We start from the raw sequence: 24,145 nt of genomic DNA, 5'->3' as shown, positions 1-24,145 counted from the left end.
GCACGAAAGCCACTTCAGAACTCGGCTTCCCGCCAGTCAGGAGAGACTCACCTCCATCTTGATTCCGGGCTCCAGAGATCGGACAGACTGAGGTACACAAACATAATCCTAGGCCCAACACTGCAGGGGTCTGAGCCTGACGGGCGTTGGCCTGCACCCAGGCCCTGGGCTGTTCGAGTGGCCATCGGGGCGCCAACCCAGCCAGGAGTTTTTTTTACCCTGGCCGGCGCACGCGCCTCCATTTTGCCTACAGGACCCAGAGTGCTCTGGAGGGCAGAGACGGCTAACAAGCGTAGCCTGAGGCTAACAAAACGGGGGTCTAGGCCCCAAAAGGCACAGGACTGACCCCAAGAACTGGGCGGCTTGGTGGGCCATTTGTGTGTCAACCCGCCCAGGAGGTTATTAGCACAACAGACTCTCCCGGTGCTTTCAGGGAGCGCGGACGCACACGCCCGCCATCCGGGTCACCTGGCAGACCCAATTAACAGTCATAGCCCTAGGGGAACTTTGCTCGGACCTTGGCCTCCCAGGCTTTTGCCTGGACTCAGGGCCTGGGCGACAAGGCTAACCTAGTGTGCGCCAGCACGGTTGGGGAAATCGGCTGCCCAGTGGAGTGAGCGGAACACAGGGGAGGTCACAGCAGCATACACCTTCGGAGCTCCCTGGGGGTGCACACGGGTTCCATCTGGTCCACAGACACAATCTGGGGCAAGGCCTCAGGCAGAAGCCCTCAGGTCAACTCTCTCCGCTTCAGATCAGCCTGGGCGGCAGCACCACATCTCCAGGTCCCTCAAGAGGCTAGTGGGGGCTTCCGGGCGGCCAGCTGGGAGAAGTCGGTGTGCTCCAATAAATCCTGCGGGCCCCAGCGGGAGCCTTCAGGTGCCTGCTTCGGGATCTGAACAGCCTGGACAGCAGCACCCTGTCTACAGGCAGTGCAGGGTGTAAGCTGTGCACCAGAGGCCAACGGGGAAGGGGCAGCTTGCACTGGTGAGTCCAGCATTGACAAGACCAAGTAACACCAGTGAGAGCTAGATGGCAAAAGGCAAACGCAGGAACGTCACTAACAGAAATCAAGGCAATATGGCAACATCTGAACCCAATTCTCCTTTACCAGCATGTCCTGCATACCCCATCACACCAGTAAAACAAGATTTGGATTTAAAATCACTGGTCATGATGCTGGTACAGGAACACATGAAGGACATACTTAAAGAAATTCAGGAGAAAATGGATCAAAAGTTAGAAGCCCTTGCAAGGGAAACACAAAAATCATTGAAAGAAATCCAGGAGAATACAAAAGCCAACAAGGAGGAAATGCAAAAAACACTTAAAGAAATACAGGAGAACTTTGGTCAACAGGCTGAGGTCATGAAAGACGAAACACAAAAATCTCTTAAGGAAATACAGGAGAACTTTGGTCAACAGGCTGAGGTCATGAAAGAAAAAACACATAAATCTCTTAAAGAATTACAGGAAAGCACAAACAAGCAAGTGAAGGAGCTAAGCAAAACCATCCAGGATCTAAAATCAGAAGTAGAAACAACTAAGAAAACTCAAAAGGAGACAACTTTGGAGATAGAAAGCCTTGGGAAGAAATCAGGGGACAGAGATGCAAATATCAACAACAGAATACAAGAAATAGAAGAAAGAATCTCAGATGCTGAAGATTCCATAGAAACCATGGACTCAACAGTTAAAGAAAATGCAAAATGCAAAAAGCTTGTAACCCAAAATATCCAGGAAATCCAGGACACAATGAGAAGACCAAACCTAAGGATTATAGGCATAGATGAGAGTGAAGATTTACAACTTAAAGGGCCAGCAAATATCTTCAATAAAATTATGGAAGAAAACTTCCCTAACCTAAAGAGAGAGATGCCCATGAATATACAAGAAGCCTACAGAACTCCAAACAGACTGGACCAGAACAGAAATACTTCCCGTCACATAATAATCAAAACACCAAATGTTCTAAACAAAGAAAGAATATTAAAGGCAGTAAGAGAAAAAGGCCAAGTAACATATAAAGGAAGACCTATCAGAATCACAGCAGACTTTTCACCTGAGACTATGAAGGCTAGAAGGTCCTGGGCAGATCTCATGCAGACTCTAAGAGAACACAAATGCCAACCAAAACTACTATATCCAGCAAAACTCTCAATCACCATAGATGGAGAAACTAAGATATTTCACGACAAAACCAAGTTTACCCAATATCTATCCACAAACCCAGCCCTAAAAAGGATAATAGGAGGACAACACCAATACAAGGAGGGAAACTTCACCCTGAAAAAAGCAAGATAGTAACCTTTCATCAAACCCAAAAGAAGTTAAGCAATCAAATTTAAAAAATAATGTCAAAAATGATAGGAAGTAACAATCACTATTCCTTAATATCTCTTAACATCAATGGACTCAATGCCCCAATAAAAAGACACAGACTAACTGACTGGATACGTAAACAGGGCCCTACATTTTGCTGCTTACAGGAAACACACCTCAGGGTCAAAGACAAACACTACCTTAGAGTAAAAGGCTGGAAGACAATTTTACAAGCAAATGGTCTCAGGAAACAAGCTGGAGTAGCCATTTTAATATCAGATAAAATTGACTTTCAACCCAAAGTCATCAAAAGAGACTCTGAGGGACACTTCTTGCTGGTCAAAGGAAAAATACAACAAGAAGAACTCTCAATCCTGAACATCTATGCTCCAAATGCAAGGGCACCCTCTTTCATAAAAGAAACTTTATTAAAACTCAAAGCACACATTGCACCTAACACAATAATTGTGGGTGACTTCACCACTGCACTTTCCTCAATGGACCGATCAGGAAAAAAGAAACTAAACAAGGACACAATGAAACTAATTGAAGCTTTGGACCAATTAGATTTAACTGATATATATAGAACATTCTATCCTAAAACAAAAGAATATACCTTTTTTTCAGCACCTCATGGTACCTTCTCCAAAATCGACCATATAATTGGTCACAAGACAGACCTCAACAAATATAAGAAGATAGAACTAATCCCATGCCTCCTATCTGATCACTATGGAATAAAAGTGGTCTTCAATAGCAACAGAAACAACAGAAAACCCACATACACGTGGAAATTGAACAATACTCTACTCAATGATACCTTGGTCAAGGAAGAAATAAAGAAAGAAATTAAAGACTTTTTAGAACACAATGAAAATGAAAACACAACATACCCAAATCTATGGGACACAATGAAAGCAGTGCTAAGAGGAAAACTCATAGCCCTGAGTGCCTCCAAAAAGAAAATGGAGAGAGCATACATTACCAACTTAATGACACACCTGAAAACCCTAGAACAAAAAGAAGCTATTTCACCCAGGAGGAGTAGAAGGCAGGAAATCATCAAACTCAGGGCCGAAATCAATCAAGTAGAAACAAAGAGAACCATACAAAAAATCAACAAAACCAGGAGCTGGTTCTTTGAGAAAATCAACAAGATAGATAAACCCTTAGCCAGACTGACCAAAGGGCACAGAGAAAGTATCCAAATTAACAAACTTAGAAATGAAAAGGGAGACATAACAACGGAAACTGAGGAAATCCAAAAAATCATCAGATCCTACTACAAGAGCCTGTACTCAACACAACTGGAGAATCTGGAGGAAATGGACAATTTCATTGACAGATACCAAATACCAAAATTGTATCAGGACCAACTAGACCATCTGAACAGTCCCATAAAGCCTAAAGAAATAGAAGGAGTCATAGAAAGTCTTCCAACCAAAAAAAGCACAGGACCAGATGGTTTCAGTGCAGAATTCTACCAGACCTTCAAAGAAGAGTTAACACCAATACTCTTCAAACTATTCCACAAAATAGAAACAGAAGGAACACTACCCAATTCCTTCTACGAAGCCACAATTACGCTGATACCAAAGCCACACAAAGATCCAACAAAGAAAGAGAACTTCAGACCAATTTCCCTTATGAACATCGATGCAAAAATACTCAACAAAATTCTTGCCAACCGAATCCAAGAACACATCAAAACGATCACCCACCATGATCAAGTAGGCTTTATCCTGGGAATGCAGGGTTGGTTCAATATACGGAAATCTATCAATACAATCCACTACATAAACAAACTCAAAGAACAAAACCACATGGTCATTTCATTGGATGCTGAAAAAGCATTTGACAAAATTCAGCATCCTTTCATGCTTAAAGTCTTGGAGAGAACAGGAATTCAAGGCCCATACCTAAACATAGTAAAAGCAATATACAGCAAACCGGTAGCCAGCATCAAACTAAATGGAGAGAAACTTGAAGCAATCCCACTGAAATCAGGGACCAGACAAGGCTGCCCCCTTTCTCCTTATCTTTTCAATATTGTACTTGAGGTACTAGCTTGGGCAATTCGACAACATAAGCAGGTCAAAGGGATACAAATTGGAAAGGAGGAAGTCAAACTATCATTATTTGCAGACGACATGATAGTCTACCTAAGTGACCCAAAAAACTCCACTAGAGAGCTCCTACAGCTGATAAACAACTTCAGCAAAGTGGCAGGTTATAAAATCAACTCAAGCAAATCAGTGGCCTTCCTATACTCAAAGGATAAGCAGGCTGAGAAAGAAATTAGGGAAATGACCCCCTTCACAATAGCCACAAACAGTATAAAGTATCTTGGGGTGACTCTTACCAAACATGCGAAAGATCTGTATGACAAGAACTTCAAGACTCTGAAGAAGGAAATGGAAGAAGACCTCAAAAAATGGGAAAACCTCCCATGCTCATGGATCGGTAGAATCAATATAGTTAAAATGGCCATTTTGCCTAAAGCAATACACAGATTCAATGCAATACCCATCAAAATCCCAACTCAATTCTTCACAGAGTTAGAAAGAGCAATTATCAAATTCATCTGGAACAACAAAAAACCCAGGATAGCTAAAACTATTCTCAGCAACAAAAGAAAATCTGGGGGAATCAGTATCCCTGACCTCAAGCAATACTACAGAGCAATAGTGTTAAAAACTGCATGGTATTGGTACAGTGACAGGCAGGAGGATCAATGGAACAGGATTGAAGATCCAGAAATGAACCCACACACCTATGGCCACTTGATCCTCGACAAAGAGGCTGAAAACATCCAATGGAAAAAAGATAGCCTTTTCAACAAATGGTGCTGGTTCAACTGGAGGTCAGCATGCAGAAGAATGCGAATTGATCCATCCTTGTCTCCTTGTACTAAGCTCAAATCCAAATGGATCAAGGACCTCCACATAAAGCCAGACACTCTGAAGCTAATAGAAAAGAAACTGGGGAAGACCCTTGAGGACATCGGTACAGGGAGAAAGTTTCTGAACAGAACACCAATAGCGTATGCTCTAAGAGCAAGAATTGACAAATGGGACCTCATAAGGTTACAGAGTTTCTGTAAGGCAAAGGACACCATCAAGAGGACAAATCAGCAACCAACAAATTGGGAAAAGATCTTCACCAATCCTACATCAGATAGAGGGCTAATATCCAATATATATAAAGAACTCAAGAAGTTAGACTGCAGAAAACCAAACAACCCTATTAAAAAATAGGGTACAGAGTTAAACAAAGAATTCTCACCTGAAGAACTTCGAATGGCAGAGAAGCATCTTAAAAAAGGCTCAACTTCATTAGTCATTAGGGAAATGCAAATCAAAACAACCCTAAGATTTCATCTTACACCAGTCAGAATGGCTAAGATTAAAAATTCAGGAGACAGCAGGTGTTGGAGAGGGTGCGGAGAAAGAGGAACACTCCTCCACTGCTGGTGGGGTTGCAAATTGGTACAACCACTCTGGAAAGCAGTCTGGCGGTTCCTCCACCTCACTTCCAGAAGATCCTGCTATACCACTCCTGGGCATATACCCAGAGGATTCCCCACCATGTAATAAGGATACATGCTCTACTATGTTCATAGCAGCCCTATTTATAATTGCCAGATGCTGGAAAGAACCCAGGTATCCCTCAACAGAAGAGTGGATGCAAAAAATGTGGTATATCTACACAATGGAGTACTATTCAGCCATTAGAAACAATGAATTCATGAAATTCTTAGGCAAATGGTTGGAGCTAGAGAACATCATACTAAGTGAGGTAACCCAGACTCAAAAGGTGAATCATGGTATGCACTCACTAATAAGTGGTTATTAACCTAGAAAACTGGAATACCCAAAACATAATCCACACATCAAATGAGATACAAGAAGAAAGCAGGAGTGGTCCCTGGTTCTGGAAAGACTCAGTGAAACAGTATTTGGCAAAACCAGAACGGGGAACTGGGAAGGGGTGGGAGGGAGGACAGGGGAAGAGAAGGGGGCTTACGGGACTTTCGTGGAGTGGGGGGGGTGGCTAGAAAAGGGGAAATCATTTGAAATGTAAATAAATTATAGCGAATAAAAAATGTAAAAAAATAAATAAATATGAAAACACACAAAAAAATAAAAATAAAAATAAATAAAGCCAGACACTCTGAAGCTAATAGAAAAGAAACTGGGGAAGACCCTTGAAGACATCGGTACAGGGAGAAAGTTTCTGAACAGAACACCAATAGCGTATGCTCTAAGAGCAAGAATTGACAAATGGAACCTCATAAAATTACAGAGTTTCTGTAAGGCAAAGGACACCATCAAGAGGACAAATCAGCAACCAACAAATTGGGAAAAGATCTTCACCAATCCAACATCAGATAGAGGGCTAATATCCAATATATATAAAGAACTCAAGAAGTTAGACTGCAGAAAACCAAACAACCCTATTAAAAAATGGGGTACAGAGTTAAACAAAGAATTCTCACCTGAAGAACTTCAGATGGCAGAGAAGCATCTTAAAAAATGCTGAACTTCATTAGTCACTAGGGAAATGCAAATCAAAACAACCCTGAGATTTCACCTTACACCAGTCAGAATGGCTAAGATTAAAAATTCAGGAGACAGCAGGTGTTGGAGAGGGTGCGGAGAAAGAGGAACACTCCTCCACTGCTGGTGGGGTTGCAAATTGGTACAACCACTCTGGAAAGCAGTCTGGAGGTTCCTCCGAAAACTGGGCACCTCACTTCCAGAAGATCCTGCTATACCACTCCTGGGCATATACCCAGAGGATTCCCCACCATGTAATAAGGATACATGCTCTACTATGTTCATAGCAGCCCTATTTATAATTGCCAGATGCTGGAAAGAACCCAGGTATCCCTCAACAGAAGAGTAGATGCAAAAAATGTGGTATATCTACACAATGGAGTACTATTCAGCCATTAGAAACAATGAATTCATGAAATTCTTAGGCAAATGGTTGGAGCTAGAGAACATCATACTAAGTGAGGTAACCCAGACTCAAAAGGTGAATCATGGTATGCACTCACTAATAAGTGGTTATTAACCTAGAAAACTGGAATACCCAAAACATAATCCACACATCAAATGAGATACAAGAAGAAAGCAGGAGTGGTCCCTGGTTCTGGAAAGACTCAGTGAAACAGTATTTGGCAAAACCAGAAAGGGGAACTGGGAAGGGGTGGGAGGGAGGACAGGGGAAGAGAAGGGGGCTTACGGGACTTTCGTGGAGTGGGGGGGGGCTAGAAAAGGGGAAATCATTTGAAATGTAAATAAATTATAGCGAATAAAAAATGTAAAAAAAATAAATAAATATGAAAACACACAAAAAAATAAAAATAAAAATAAATAAAGCCAGACACTCTGAAGCTAATAGAAAAGAAACTGGGGAAGACCCTTGAAGACATCGGTACAGGGAGAAAGTTTCTGAACAGAACACCAATAGCGTATGCTCTAAGAGCAAGAATTGACAAATGGGACCTCATAAAATTACAGAGTTTCTGTAAGGCAAAGGACACCATCAAGAGGACAAATCAGCAACCAACAAATTGGGAAAAGATCTTCACCAATCCTACATCAGATAGAGGGCTAATATCCAATATATATAAAGAACTCAAGAAGTTAGACTGCAGAAAACCAAACAACCCTATTAAAAAATGGGGTACAGAGTTAAACAAAGAATTCTCACCTGAAGAACTTCAGATGGCAGAGAAGCATCTTAAAAAATGCTGAACTTCATTAGTCACTAGGGAAATGCAAATCAAAACAACCCTGAGATTTCACCTTACACCAGTCAGAATGGCTAAGATTAAAAATTCAGGAGACAGCAGGTGTTGGAGAGGGTGTGGAGAAAGAGGAACACTCCTCCACTGCTGGTGGGGTTGCAAATTGGTACAACTACTCTGGAAATCAGTCTGGCGGTTCCTCCGAAAACTGGGCACCTCACTTCCAGAAGATCCTGCTATACCACTCCTGGGCATATACCCAGAGAATTCCCCACCAGGTAATAAGGATACATGCTCTACTATGTTCATAGCAGCCCTATTTTTAATTGCCAGATGCTGGAAAGAACCCAGGTATCCCTCAGCAGAAGAGTGGATGCAAAAAATGTGGTATATCTACACAATGGAGTACTATTCAGCCATTAGAAACAATGAATTCAAGAAATTCTTAGGCAAATGGATGGAGCTAGAGAACTTCATACTAAGTGAGGTAACCCAGACTCAAACGGTGAATCATGGTATGCACTCACTAATAAGTGGATATTAACCTAGAAACCTGGAATACCCAAAACATAATCCACACATCAAATGAGGTACAAGAAGAACAGAGGAGTGGCCCCTTGTTCTGGAAAGACTCAGTGAAACAGTATTCAGCAAAACCAGAACGGGGAAGTGGGAAGCGGTGGGTGGGAGGACAGGGGGAGAGAAGGGGGCTTATGGGACTTTCGGGGAGGGGGGCCTAGGAAAGGGGAAATCATTTGAAATGTAAATAAAAAATATATCGAATAAAAAAAAGAAAAAAGGAATTAAAATGTGTTGTGAGGGTGAAGGAGGCAGTGCTCTCAAGTGACTTTCCTCAATTAAAAGGGTGTGGGACAAGTCAGCAAGGTCACTTTTAATTTCTTGTCACTTTATTTTATTTGAGGTTTGTTTTTATATTGTATGTGCTTGGGTGTTTTGCCTGCATGTTTGTCTGAGCAATATATTGTGCAATGCTCAGAAAAGTCAAAAGAGGCTGTTGAATCCCCTAGAACTGGAGTTACTGGAGTTGGTGACTATATGGGTACTCCAATTGATCCTAGTTCTTCTGGAAGTCAGAGCTCTTAAATACCAATCCATTTCTTATGACACCTAGGTTTATTTTTTGAGATGGTTTCAGCCATCCTGGACTAGAACTCATTATGCTGTGGAGAATGACCTTGGGCTTCTGCTCCTCCTAGGATTATGAGTATATACCAGTAAACCTGGTTTCTGTGGTGCCGTAGTCAAACCCAGAGTTCTCTTGACCATGCTGGAGAAACATTCTACCGACAAGTTTCATTCTCCCCCCCAGGTTTTAAAATCATTTTTTATTTGATAAAAATCTACTCTACACACGAATATACCAAATACATACAAAGTAACAGTTTGACTTTGTAACAATTTTAGTCTCCTGCTAATGAGGTCTTCATAAATGCTCAGCCCGTTTACAGTATGAGATCCTTGACTCGCATATCAGTCCTTCCAAGTGCATACATTTTTCCACGGGTACAGGTAAAGATATAATTTAAAAAAAATTAGTTACCTCAATTTCAAACATGATTTTTGGCCAAGTTATATTGTTAAAAGAAATAAATTGCCACAAGGAATTTTTTAAAATATTGCTCTCTTTTTGTTCATATACCAAAAATTTTTCCTCCCTCCCTCCCTACTTAGACAATGTCTCACCCAATAACTCAAGATGTCCTCAGTGTTGCATCAATCTTTCTGCTTCAACCTCCCAAGTACTTGAATTGAAAACATGAACCATCATATTTGGCTTTGAAAGAGCATTATAGGCCATCTTTGCTCCTGCGACTGAACAGACAGGTGCAGACAGGTGCAGACAGATACACAGGGAACACTGGAGTGTAAGATGGCTCCGGACATGGCCTTCCAGGGTACCACCTGCACCCAGGAGCTGGGCAGTGCTGTCACAACCCTCTGTGCACCTTAGTCTACTAGGGGACATCTGCTCTGCAGGGAGTCTCATGGTTAAAGGTGAAGCCACCATCTTCACTCCTGCGACTGGGCGGGCTGTTAAGCCAGGAACTAAAAGAACATCTGAGTGTAAGATCACTTGGGACTTGGTCTGCCAGGGCCCCGCCTGCACCCAGGAGCTGGGCAGCCCCACAGCACTCTGTGCCAGGGGAAAGCCGGTCATCCAGGGGTGCTGAGATAGGCTTGCAGGCACACCGGAGGGACAAGCACCAGCTAGTGACAGCAGGAACAACTAACAGCAGAGATAACCAGATGGCAAACTAAGAGAAATCAAGGCAATATGGCACCATCTGAACCCAATTCTCCCATAACAGCAAGTCCTGGATACCTCAACACACCAGAAAAGCAAGATTTGTATTTAAAATCATGGCTCATGATGCTGATTGAAGGCTTTAAGAAGGATATAAATAATTCCCTTAAAGAAATACAGGAGAACACATGTAGACAGAGAGAAGCCCTTACAGAACTACAGGAAAACACAACAAAACAGGTGAAGGAATTGAACAAAACCATCCAGGATCTAAAAATGGAGATAGAAACAATAAAGAAATCACAAAGGGAAACAACTCTGGACATAGAAAACCTAAGAAAGAAGTCAGGAGTCGTGGATCCAAGCATCAACAACAGAATACAAGATATAGAAGAGAAAATCTAAGATGCAGAAGATACCATAGAAAGCAATGACACAACAGTAAAAGAAAATGCAAAACGCAAAAAGCTCCTGACCCAAAACATCTAGGAAATCCAGGACAAAATGAGAAGACCAAACCTAAGGATTATTGCTATAGAAGGGAGTAAAGATTTCCAAATTAAAGGGACAGTAAATGAAACTTCCCTAATCTAAAGAAAGAGATGCCTCTGAACATACAAAAAAAAAAAAAAAAAAAAAAAAACCTACAGAACTCCAAAAAGATTTGACCAGAAAAGAAATTCCTCCTTTCACATAATAATTAAAACGCCAAATGTACTAAACAAAGAATATTAAAAACAGTAAGGGAAAAGGTCAAGTAACATATAAAGGCAGGCCTATCAGAATTACACCAGCCTTCTCACCAGAGACTCTGAAAGCCAGAAGAGCTTGGGCAAATGTCATGCAGACCCTAAGGGAACAAAATGCCAACTCAGACTGCTATATCCAGCAAATCTCTCAATTACCAAAGATGGAGAAACCAAGGTATTCCATGACAAAAACAAATTTATACAGTATATTTCCACAAATCCAGTCCTTCAAAGGATAATGAATGGAAAACACAAACAAAAGGAGAGAAACTACACACTAGAGAAAGCAAGAAATTAATCTTTTTTTCAATAAACCTATAAGAAGAAACATATAAAATACATCAAAAATAGCAGGAGGCAACAATCACTATTCCTTAATATCTCTTAACATCAACAGACTCAATTCCCCAATAAAAAGACATACACTCACCGACTGGACACATAAAGAGGATACAATATTTTGCTGAATACAGGAAACGCATCTCAGTGTCAAAGACAAACACTACCTCAGAGTAAAAGGCTGGAAAACAGTTTTCCAAGCAAGTGGTACCAGGAAACAAGCTGGAGTAGCCATTCTAATATCCAATAAAATAGACTTTCAACCAAAAGTCATCAAAAAAGACACTGAAAGACACTTTATACACATCAAAGGAACAATCTACCGAGAACTCTCAATTCTGAACATCTATGCTCCAAATACAAAGGCACCCTCATTCGTAAGAGAAATGTTACTAAAGCTTCAAGCACACATCACACCTCACACAATAATTGTGGGTGACTTCAACACCCCACTCTCCTCAATGGCCAGGTCAGGGAAACACAAACTAAACTGAGACACAGTGAAACTCACAGAAGTTTTGGACCAAATGGACTTATTAGCTATCTAAATCAAAAGAATATACCTTCTTCTCAGCACCTCAAGGTATCTTCTCCAAAATTGACCATATAATTGGTCACAAGACAGACCTCAACAGACATAAGAACATCGAACTAATCCCATGACTCCTATCAGATCACTATGGAGAAAGGGTGGTCTTCAATAGCAACAAAAACAACAGTGAGCCCACATACACATGGAAGCTGAACAATGCTCTACTCAATGATTCCTTGGCCAAGGAAGAAATAAGGAAAGAAATCAAAGACATTTTAGAATTTAATGAAAATCAAGGTATAAAATATCCAAATTTATGTGACAAAATGAAAGCAGTGCTAAGAGGAAAATTCATAGCGCTGAGTGCCTCCAAAAAGAAGCTGGAGAGAGCGTACACTAGCAGCTTAACAGTACACCTGAAAATTTTAGAACAGAAAGAAGCTAATACACTCAATAAGAGTAGAAAGCAGGAAATCATCAAACTCAGGGATGAAATCAACCAAGTAGAAACAAAAAGAACTATTCAAAGAATCAACAAAACCAGGAGTTAGTTCTTTGAGAAAATCAACAAGATAGATAAACCTTTAGCCAGACTAATCAGAGGGCACAGATACAGTATAATTACAAAATCAGAAATGAAAAGGGAGATAAAACAACAAAAACTGAAGAAATTCAAAAAATCATCATATCATACTACAAAAGCCTATACTCAACACAACTGTAAAATCTGGAGGAAATGGACAATTTCCTAGACAGATACAAAATACCAAAGTTAAATCAGAATCAGATAGGCCATCTAAAGAGTCCCATAATCCCTAAAGAAATAGAAGTGGTCATTGGCATTCTCCTAACCAAAAAAAAAAAAAAAAAAAAAAGCACAGGACCTGATGGTTTTAGTGCAGAATTCTATCAGACCTTCAAAGAATACCTCACACCAATACTCTTCAAACTATTCCACAAAATAGAAACAAAAGGAACACTACCCAACTCCTTCTATGAAGCCACAATTACGCTGATATCAAAACCACACAAAGATCCAACAAAGAAAGAGAACATCAGACCAAATTCCCTTATGAATATTGATGCAAAAATGCTCATTAAAATTCTTGCCAACCAAATCCAAGAACACATCAAAATGATTGTTCATCATGATCAAGTAGGCTTCATCCCAGTGATGCAGGGATGGTTCAATATACTGAAATCCATCAATGAATCCATTACATTTGGTAACCCATTACATTGGGTACAGGGGAAAATTTCCTGAACAGAACACCAATAGCTTATGCTCTAAGATCAAGAATTGACAATTGGGACCTCATAAAATTACAAAGTTTCTGTAAGGCAAAGGACACAGTCAAAAGGACAAAATGGCAACCAACAAATTGGGAAAAGAGCTTCACCAACCCTACATCCAACAGAGGGCTAATATCCAATGTATACAAAGAACTCAAGAAGTTAAACCCCAGAAAACCAAATAACCCTATGAAAAATGGGATACAGAGCTAAACAAAGAATTTTTACCTGAATAACTTCAGATGACTGAGAAGCATCTTCAAAAATGTTCAACATCATTAGTCATTAGGGAAATGCAAATCAAAACAACCCTGAGATTTCACCTTACACCAGTCAGAATGTCTAAAATTAAAAACACAGGAGACAGCAAGTATTGGAAAGGATGTGGAGAAAGAGGAACACTCCTCCACTGCTGGTGGGGTTGCAAATTGGTACAACCACTCTGGAAATCAGTCTGGTGGTTCCTCAGAAAACTGGGCACGTCACTTCCAGAGGATTCTGCTATACCACTCCTGAGCATATACCCAGAGGATTCCCCAGCATGTAATAAGGATACATGCTCCACTATGTTCATAGCAGCCCTATTTATAATAGCCAGAAGCTGGAAAAACCCAGGTATGCCTCAACAGAGGAATGGATACAAAAAATGTGGTATATTTACACAATGGAGTACTATTCAGCCATTAGAAACAATGAATTCATGAAATTCTTAGACAAATGTATGGAGCTGGAGAACATCATACTAAGTGAGGTAACCCAGTCTCAAAAGATCAATCATGGTATGCACTCACTAATAAGTGGATATTAGCCCAGAAGCTCAGAATGCCTGAGACACAATTTACATATCAAATGATGCCCAGGAAGAAGGAAGGAGAGGTCCCTGGTCCTGGAAAGGCTCAATGCAGCAGTGTAGGGGAATGCCAGGACAGGGGAGTGGGAGGGGTTAATTGGGGAACAGGGGGAGGGGAGAGGGATTATGGGACTTGCGGGGGAGGGCAGGGATCCAGGAAAGGGGAAATCATTTGAAATGTAAATAAGGAATATATCTAATAAAAAAGAGAAAGAACTTTATAGGTGAAAAATACAGATAACCCTTTAAGGTTTATTTTTACTTTTATTTTTAATCGTGTGTGTGTGTGTGTGTGTGTGTGTGTGTGTGTGTGTGTGTTTAAGTACTTGCAAGCCAGAAGAGGGTGTTGAATGTTCTGGAGCTAGAGATACAGGTGCTTGTGGGCTGCCTACCATGGTTGCTTGGAACACATTTCTTGTCCTCTGTAAGAACAAGTGGGCCTAACCTCTGAGCAATCTCTCTAGCTCTGACGTGTAAATACTACCTACACTCAAGCTGAAAATTCTAAGAACTGGATATGTATTAGTATTTTTTGCTAATATTCAGCGAGTTATACAACTTACATCTTTGCCAGGTAATTCTTTTACAGCTTCATCTAACACTGTGGGGACAGCTTTGGGCATAATTACACAAATCTTCCTTGCATTGTCCCCTAATAGGGGCTGATTTAAGGCCATGCACGTATTGTAGAATCTAATTAATATAGCAATAAGTGGGGAAACAGAATTGACAGCCAAGGCTATGTGATTCCACAAGACACATTCTTTTTCTTGCCTCGAACTACCTTTGTCTTTCTCCCCGGAGAGGCACAGACTATCTTTTTAGATTTCTATTGTATGAATGACTTACAGTCTAGTTGGTATGAGTATACATTTCTTAAAAACTCAGTCACCCAGTCAGTGGTGGCACATGCCTCTAATCCCAGCACTTGGGAGGCAGAGGCAGGCTGATTTCTGAGTCGAGGTCAGCCTGGTCTACAGAGTGAATTCCAGGACAATCAGGGCTATACAGAAAAACCCTGTCTTGAAAAAAACCAAACTAAACCAAACCAACCAAACAAACAAAAACCTCAATCATAGAAAGAATGAATAAAGTCTGCTTTAGTTTTTTAAAAATCACATCAAACAGTAAGCCTTTACCTGTATATTTCAGTGCAAGTCATAAAGAACCTGCCATGCTCAGATGTGAACAGAAGTGAGCACAGCTTCTAGTGAATCTTTCTCAGTATCACAGGTCAGAGAGAGTACTGAACTCCATCCATTAACCTGCCTCAACAAAAAGAGGCAGTCAGGAAAACTGAGCCGGGGAGTTGTCTACCACAGAGGACATAAACATAAAAGGAATAGTAGAGAGCCGTATCCATCCCAGAGTAGGATAGTTTGGCAGGGGTTCATCTTGATCTCAAAAAGCCTTCTTTGGGACTTGGGCTATGAAGAAGAACATCAAAGAAATCAAAGGTAGAGGATGTATGTTCAAGGATCTTAGAGACCAATCAAATGAATTCAGCCTCAAAGATGCATGTGACTTTAACTACAATTGACCCAAGTAGCTAGGCCTTCCCAAATCAAAACCTGTGGCTGCTACTGCTGTCCTTCAATCTCACAGGGAAACCTAGTGTCTCTTGACTTACAGTGTCATTACCCTGCAAAATGTGATGGTGGCAGCCAAAGACTCACCACATAGCGTGATTCCTCACTTCACTCAAATGTAACTCCTGCTGATGTCCCTCATTTTTTCCCTTTTTTAATACTTCTTTGCAAAGAGGACTGTGTTTCAATAGTGGTAATCATTCCTGCTAATGGATTTTAAAATAAAAACCCACAGTTGTCCTGATAGTACAACAATGTCATCATATGTAAATTTTCCAAGTGCCATAGAAAAAGGGGACTGCTAACAAGCATAAGTGATGTTTTATGATCCCTCACCAAGTAATAAAGCTGGAAAAGTATCAGGCTATCAGTCTGAATAGGTCTTCCTAACTAATAACACCTGGTTAGTTTCTAGAAATTAACTGGATACAATGCACTCTGTGCATGACGCATGCTCTTTCTTCTCCTCTCTTCTCCCTCCCTCCATTGTAGTGAAATTCCATTATATATATCACATGACATCACCTACAAAGGTCTGGTTGTTAATAGGAGATACAGGTGCTGTTCTGATGAAGGCTGAGGACCATCCTCCTGCAACATCCACCTACAACACTACCTGTAGGTAAAATACACTGGAAATCTTTAATGTGAGTTGTGTTAATTACTGTGAAGTTAGGTTCTCTAGAAAGGAGGGTATTTATTCTACTCTGTGTTTTGAATTCCAACCAGTCTCTGTGAGCAAACATGTGTGTGTGCATGTGCATGTGCTTGTCTGTGTATGTGCATGTATGTGTGCTGAAGTATAGAGAGCATGTGGTGTATATGATGTATATGTAGTAGTTGATATGTATGCATGTGTGTACAGGGATATGCTTGCCTGTGTGTGTATGTATATGGGCCAGAGATTGAGTTGAAAATTGTAAAGTCATCTTGAAAGACTCCAAAAAGGTTAAGGGCTTCAATAAAGATATAACAGATATAAATTAAATGCATGTAATTTAATTGCCATGAATCTTTGCTGGAGTCCTTTTATACACTGCCTACTGCATTTTGTAAGTAGTTTTAAATTCTATTCCTTGATAAAATTAAAATCAAAATTTAGCTGGTACATGTGGACAGGACTATGCTATTTGAAGCACCGAGTCTATTATTTTGTTATTTTAACACTGTTGGTGCTATAGCATTTACTCTGTCTCTGTGGTTCTCAGCCTTAACTGAAAATCATAATGCTTCCTGATCTCAGGATCTTTGAAAGCCTAGTAGCAGTATCCACACTCATGCCAATTCATTCAGTGTCTTGTAGGGGTGGGAACTAGGTATTTATACCTTGTAAAACTCAAGGGGTTCTATGAGCTGTCAAAAGTAAGAACCATTCCTTGTTCAAGAATTCTCAGGTCAGGCATGGGAAATTCACCTCTCCTTTCCCTAAGAGCACCTTTCCAAAGGAAACCATCTATCTTAAGTACTCTTGAGCTTGCCACCATCATTTTGGATATTTTTGGAATGTTTTCTTTTTTGAAATTGATTTTGGACAGTTTTCCAGTCATTATTAGAAAAATTAATGTCACTTTCCAGACAAGATGGTGGGAGGAGTCACTGAGCTCTGTGTGTTCAAAAGGCTTCCCCTGGTCTGCACTGTACCCATGGTAGCAAGAAAAGGTACAGATGACTGCAGGCTTCCTGCAAACATTCCTGCCTAGAATTTAAAATGTAGCTAGAACTAGAATTTATATCCCACTTTTTTCTGGGAGGTCTTCAAAGCAGCCCAGCTGTGCCTTAGCTTTTATTATCTCTCTCCTAGACCTACCCTTGTCCCCAGTCTCAGCCCATCAGGCTCTGAACGTCCCCTGCTGAGTCCTGCTCCTTACTCTCCAGTGCTGTGCACTTGAGAACCGTAAGCACCACAAACTCATCCCACTTCCCCCATCTCTTCCTTGAACACTTCCCTCCCCTTCTTAATATTCCACAAGAACACTGCTCTCTCACACCAACAGCACACCTGCAAAACGCTGAATACCTGTGTGATTCAGACTGTGTGATTGTAGTTGAGCACAAGATATGATGAGGGCATTCTGCATGCTGATGATGTCTTATTGTAGCAGCCCCTGCTGCAAATCAGGTACAAGACTACTCCTTCAAGGAATGATTAGCACAGAGCTTAGAGTCTGGCAGAACTGACGGTAACCTCTACACAGAAATGATTCACAAAAGAAGAGATTGCATCCTGCTTCTGTGCTCATGCATTAAGACAGGAGTGTTAAGTGTAAGAAGGATATAGAAATGCGAAGGGAATAATAGGTATAAGGAGTTAATGAAAGCTAGAGGAAAATACCCTGAAGAATTGGTAAGAGCAAAATCAGTTATTCTGAATTTATCTAGAAAAAAAAACACTTTTGGTCAGTGAAAATAGAAGGATCTTTAACACATCATGAATCAATATACAAACAGAAGAAAAGAAGAGGTGATGCGAAGAGTCTTGTGAGGAGGTTAGGTAAATGTCATAGTCCCAGGACAGTCATCTGACCAAACAGACAGACTCAAAGGAAATCGGACAGAACATCCTAGAACCCATTTCCATACACCCCCATGCTAAACTAGTGTAAAGCATATGAGAATATGCTGCTGAAAGGACTCCAAGGCAGAAAAGCTCCTCTCCTGCTAACTCAGAGAATTGGGGTGGGGTGGGGGTAATGAGTGAGCCAAGGACATCAGCATGGGACTTGGTTTGATAGAGAATTGCACCCCAGCTCACCTCCTGCTGAACAGTAAATGTAACTGCTGCAAATGAGGTGCATCTCCTGAAGAATGAAATTCAGGCAAATTATCCCGAGTTTACAGTTTTAGTGACTCAGCTGTCATTGATAATACCAGAAAGAAACACAACATCTTTGTGCCATGGTTCGATAGAAGAGGCTGACTGGTGTTTTCCTTTGTTTGGCTCTTTGTTTTGCAGGCCTAATTTATAGCTGCTGATTTCTATGGTGTAAATACTCCCAGTAGGGATAATTTTAGGCCCACAACAGGACATCCCGACACAATCCCTGCCTGTAGCTGCTGTATAGTGTGGAGCTGCCTACCACAGCCTCCAAAAGTCAGAGCAAACTGGCTCTGAGCTGGATAGAATTACTATCCAGACTTTGGGCTCACACAGGCAGTTTCTAAGAGCCCTTCAGAAGAGTCTCTACACAGGCATGTCTGAGAACAGCTGCATACAATGCCATTTACAGTCACACAGACATCACCTGAGGATCTTGGGCAAAGACTCATTCTGTAGGTATTGTGATCATTAGTTTTGTGTCAACTTGATGTAAGTTAAAGTTGTCTGGGCAGAAGAAACCTTGTTTGAGACAAATGCTTCCATCAGACTTCCTGCTGGCAAGTCCGCAGGGTATTCTCTTGATTAAAGACTATTTGACAACTCAACCCATTGGGGGTTGTGCCACCCCTGGAAAGATGTTCTTAGGTGGTATAAGTAATTAGAGAGGGCAAGCCTGCTAGGAACAGTGCTCCTCTCTGCCCACTGCTTCAGTTCCTTCCTCTAAGCTTTGGCCTTGAGTTCTTGTCCTAACTTCCCTTTATGATGGACTGAGACCAGATATGTAAAGACAAATAAACTCTTTCCACTCCAAGTTGCTTCTGGTAACGAACTTTTTATCCCAGCAATGGAAAGCAAACCAGGAAAGAAATGAATGAGAAAGGCAGTCGTCCACAGACTACCACTATCAAAAATGTTTGGAAGAGAAATATTTAGAAAATTCATGAATGTAGAGTTAATGGGCTATGTATGACCATGGCTATACAGGTGCTTTATTTTAGTCAATTGCATTTTACACTTTGAATCTGAGTTAGATGCCAGTATCATTAAAAAAAAAAAATCGGTGTTCAAGGTTTCTCTTAGGAAACAAAAGGGGAAAAAATTGGAAATAGTGACTGCACTAGAAAATGTGAGAACAGCTCTGGAGAAGGCTACATTGCCCACCCAGGAGGCAGTCTCCCTCCTGCCACTGTCTGGCCCACTTTATCCCTGGAGGCATCTGAGAAGTATTTATATTTTATACTTTTATGTAATATTTTCCTCCCCAGTTACAGTAGCCTTCTTTTCTTATTTCCTATCATTTCCCACTTATCAGCTGCGTCTTTCTGAAACACCTTACACAGTGTTCTTAAAATATCAGACCTTTTTCTCCCCTGTCTGTAGATGGACTCATTCTCCTCTATGGAAAACCATCCGAATCATTCTTCAAGACCTAGTTCAAATAACATAGCCTCAGAAAGTTTTCCCAACTCCCCTATGGTCCAAATTGAATGAGCAAACTGAATCTTCTTCTAAATATTAAGTCCTGTCTTGGCTCACTTGGGCTACATTCTACTTTCTGAAGACCACAAGGGACTATATAAGCTTAGTTGTTTTTATGATCTCAAGGAAAAATCCTTTGCCATATAGCAGATTCTTAATCACTTTATCAAATTTATAAATTAAGAATTAGTTTTTGAGCTCTCATTAATTTTGGTTAACCTGTGTTAATTTATCAAAGAAATTCTGCAATACTAGCCTAACCTATAATATACAAGTTACTGCTCTTTCATGTCCTTGTCCCTTGACCATTTCTCCTCCTCCTAAAGTTTTGCTGTTGGTCACTCAATATATGGAATATTATTTATTCCATAAGTCTTGTCCTAGATAAGTAAGAAGAGGCCATCTATAATACTTCTTAATACCTTGTACTTCCATGATATGACAACAGTTTTGGTTTGTTTCTGGGTTTTGAGACAGCATTTCACCATGCTGCCCAGGCTGGCCAGAAACATAAAATCCTCCTGCCTCTCTGCCCCTCAGTATTGGGATTAGAAGAATGTTCTGTATCTCCTTCTGTGGGTATTTAATTCCTGCTTCTAAGAAGGGCCAGAGCATCCATACTTTGTCCTTCCTTCTTCTTGAGCTTCATTTGATACATGAATTGTGTCTTGGATATTCAGAGCTTCTGGGCTAATATCCACTAATCAGTGAGTGCATTCCATGTGTGTTCTTTTGTGATTGAGTTACCTCATTTAGGATGATATTTTCCAGTTCCACCCATTTGCCTAAGAATCTCATGAATTCATTGTTTTTAATAGCTGAGTAGTATTCCATTGTGTAAATATACCACATTTTCTGTATCCATTCCTCCATTGAGGGAAGGAGATACAGAGACAAAGTGTGGAGCAGAGTCTAAGGGAAAGATCATTCAGAGACTGCCTCACCTAGGGATCCATCCCATATACGGCTACAAAACCCAGACACTTATCGTGGATGGCCACAAGTGCTTGCTGACCAGAACTGGATATAGCTGTCACCTGGGTGGCCCTGCTAGTGCATGACAAATACAGAGGGGGAATCTCTCAGCCAACCATTGGTGATCCAGCACAGGGTCACCAATGGAGGAGCTAGAGAAAGGACCCAAGGAGCTGAAGGGGTTTGTAGCGCCTTAGGAGGAACAATATGAGTCACCCAGTACTCCCAGAGCTCCCAGGGACAAAACCATCAACCAAAGAGTACACATGGAGTTACCCATGGCTTCAGACACATAGGCAGCAGAGGATGGCCTTGTTGGACATCAAAGGGAGGAGAGGCCCTTAGTCTGGGGAAGGCTCATTGCCACAGTGTAGGGGAATACCAGGACAGGGAAGCCGGAGAAGGTTGATTGGGGAACAAGGGGAGGGGAATGAGGAAAGAGGACAACATTTGAAATGTAAATAAAGAATATATCTAATAAAAATTAAAAATAAAAGAAAAAAGAATGTTCAACTTAACTAGGGATAATCATCTTTTACAAACTACTTTTTCTGACAGAGTTTATTCTTACACCATCTCTATAAAATATAAGAATAACACATGGCCCTCAAGTTAATAGTTGGAAGCTAGAGTGACGTATCTTTCTCAGAGTAGGAGGGAGGCAGAAACCTTGAGAGCATCCTCAGACTTTCCTCTTAGGGAAGACCTGTAACCCTCCTGAGCATCACTCCTCAGCCTGGCTCCGAACAGAAGATCTGCCTCTCTCTTCTCGAAAAGTTCTCCAAATTTTAACATGTTATCTACAAATCAGGGCCTGGACATGTTCAACTAGCCAGTGTTAGAGCAAAGTAGTGAACCTGGTCTTTCCATAGCCAGCAGAGATCCTCAGTGCTTGTGGTCAGTGTCACAACGACGATGTAACCACTCAGTAGAACAAATGTGTTTCTAAATACGTGTGTGAGCAGGACAAGTAGTAACTCTGACTTCTCAGAATGTTATATTTGACAATCCAAAACCCTCAGTTAAAGTGATGAAAGTACCTCTCTCAGGTAACTCTAGAATGCCCAAATGCAAGTATTTTACCAGAGAACATAAATCGTTCCTAACCCATAATCTATTTATAATGACCTATATACCTTGGGTCATTTTCAAGCCAAAACTATGTACTCAATATTTGATGATTTTTAGAAAATATATCATAGATGAAATGACAGCAATTTGCTATCCTTATCCCCAACAATTAATGTAACTCAAGTTCATGAAAAACGGCAATATTGAAAGTATTCACTGGCCATCCCCTAGTGCTGGTAGGTAAGGTGTGACAAAAGAGCCTCCAATAGTTTAAATAAACTAGCCTAGGCGTAGAAACGGCCGGGCAAGAAGGCACAATGATCCATTTCTCGTGCATTTACAACAACTTTCTAAGAATTTCAATGTACCCACAGGATACAGCACACTAGAAAGCAGGGGTAGAATTGTTACTTCCTGCCTAAGGTGCCCTGGGAGCTGTGGGGAGAACGTTATCACTGGAACCCAGCGTCCACCTTTCTTCTGTTCCACCCACTGCCTTTCTCGTTGCCTCCAGATTCTGATTTCTTTGCCAGTCCTACCCTTGTTCTAATGAAGAGCAATTTCACCTGTTCTTTAGAAATGAAGAGGAGGAGTGTTTGCTTAAAATTACTAAGCCAAGACATTTTTTGGTCCAGTGCATATGTGTTGTGAAAGGTTTTAAGTCTGTGTGTCATGAGTTACATGCAGAAACCTGTCTGGAAGCAGCATAAACAACTGGGAAGGAAGCCTGCAAGCTGGGGGAAAGGAGAGAAAAGATGACCTTCGAAATGATTTATTATTTGAAAGATTATCCTAAAATTGCAATGGTTTGTTTTAAACAGCGTGTGGGGGAACCGTGTAATTAGGTGTAATTACGATGAGGGGCTGAAATGACTGAAGAATCAAGCTGCCCTGATCCATACTTAAATCTTACCACAATCAATATATCTATGGGACAAGGAGGGATGTTGGCCCCAAGCAGAAAATAAAACAAAGAAACAAACGCCTCCTCAGGTAAGCCCTGCAGAGAAGTTCCAAGAATTCAGAGGGTCTCTTGATGGAGAAACAAAAGGTGTCCGAAAAGGAGAATGCCTAGCCTAGCGGGACCTCCTTACCCCCCAGCCAGGTGTCCGAGACGTTCTGGAGCATGGTGACCGGGATGCAGAAGAAGACAATGAGCAGGTCGCTGAGTGCCAGGGAGCAGATGAAGATGTTGGTGACAGTGCGCATGGCCTTGCTGCGGGTCACCACATAGACTACTAGGGCGTTGCCGAAAAGCGCCAGGGCGAAGATGAGCAGGCCGGCTAGCAGGAGGGCGAGCCTGGCGCGCGCGGGCAGCTGCGGGGTGAGCACCAGCGGCCTCAGCCCATAGCGCTTGATGAACTCCGCGCGGGTCAGGTTGTGCAGCCGAAGCAGCGCGGAGAGCTGCTCCGCAGTCATGTTCCAAGACATGTCGGACTCGGGAGGTGCCTCGACTGCGCGTGGGGCAGTCCGAGGTTCGGGAGGTATAGAAGAGAAGCCAGAAGCCGCGCTGCCCGTGCAAGAGGCTTGCGAGAGGCGCGCGAGAGGCTAGCAGTGACCAGAGCAAACTCAGAGCCACCAAACTGTTTGCAGTTCTAAGAAAGTTCCCAGCCAGGGGCTGCGGTCCTCAGAAATCCCGCAGCGCCACGAGAGGCTCAGTGTCCAGTTTTCTGGACCTTATTGGAGCTGAACCCCGCCCCTCCGCGCACTCCCCAGCCCCTGGAGGGCCGCTGCCTGTAGCAAAGCACCCAACATGGAGTGCCCTGCCTTGCTGAAGCCACCCACACTCATGCTGCCCCAGCCCAGGCTGATGATGCTACAACAAAAACTGTTGTTGTGGTTTGGAAAGCCTCTTGGTTCTCCTCTTGTAAAACCATGTATGGGTCACAACTACCCATTGCAAAATGGTGGTTTAAGTCTTTTCAGCGTGGAAATAATAATTACAGAAGAGAAGTTACAGTCATAAAAAGAGGGTCTCATGTATACTGTTTTTCTCTGCTGTGTCTTAACTGTTTATGACAAAGTACAAACCTAAAAATTGACATAGATACTGTGTGTGTGTGTGTGTGTGTGTGTGTGTGTGTGTGTGTGTGTAAAACAAAAG

At 41.6% G+C, this 24,145-nt stretch overlaps 1 protein-coding gene across 1 annotated transcript in view; it reads right to left on the bottom strand.

Moving 5' to 3' along the window:
• LOC127677497 (pyroglutamylated RF-amide peptide receptor-like) overlaps positions 1–23,472 on the bottom strand; it is an 80,726-nt gene extending 57,254 nt beyond the window's left edge. Inside the window, exon 1 of the mRNA XM_052172567.1 lies at positions 23,136–23,472. Coding sequence (XP_052028527.1) covers positions 23,136–23,472 — 337 coding nt within the window. The remainder of the gene's footprint in view (positions 1–23,135) is intronic.
• Positions 23,473–24,145: the final 673 nt, after the last annotated feature.

Source organism: Apodemus sylvaticus, chromosome 2 (assembly GCF_947179515.1).
Source record: "Apodemus sylvaticus chromosome 2, mApoSyl1.1, whole genome shotgun sequence".
Taxonomy (NCBI): Eukaryota; Metazoa; Chordata; class Mammalia; order Rodentia; family Muridae; genus Apodemus; species Apodemus sylvaticus.
The sequence above is the reverse complement of the archived record's forward strand: the minus strand, read 5'-3'. Positions and strand labels throughout refer to the sequence as shown.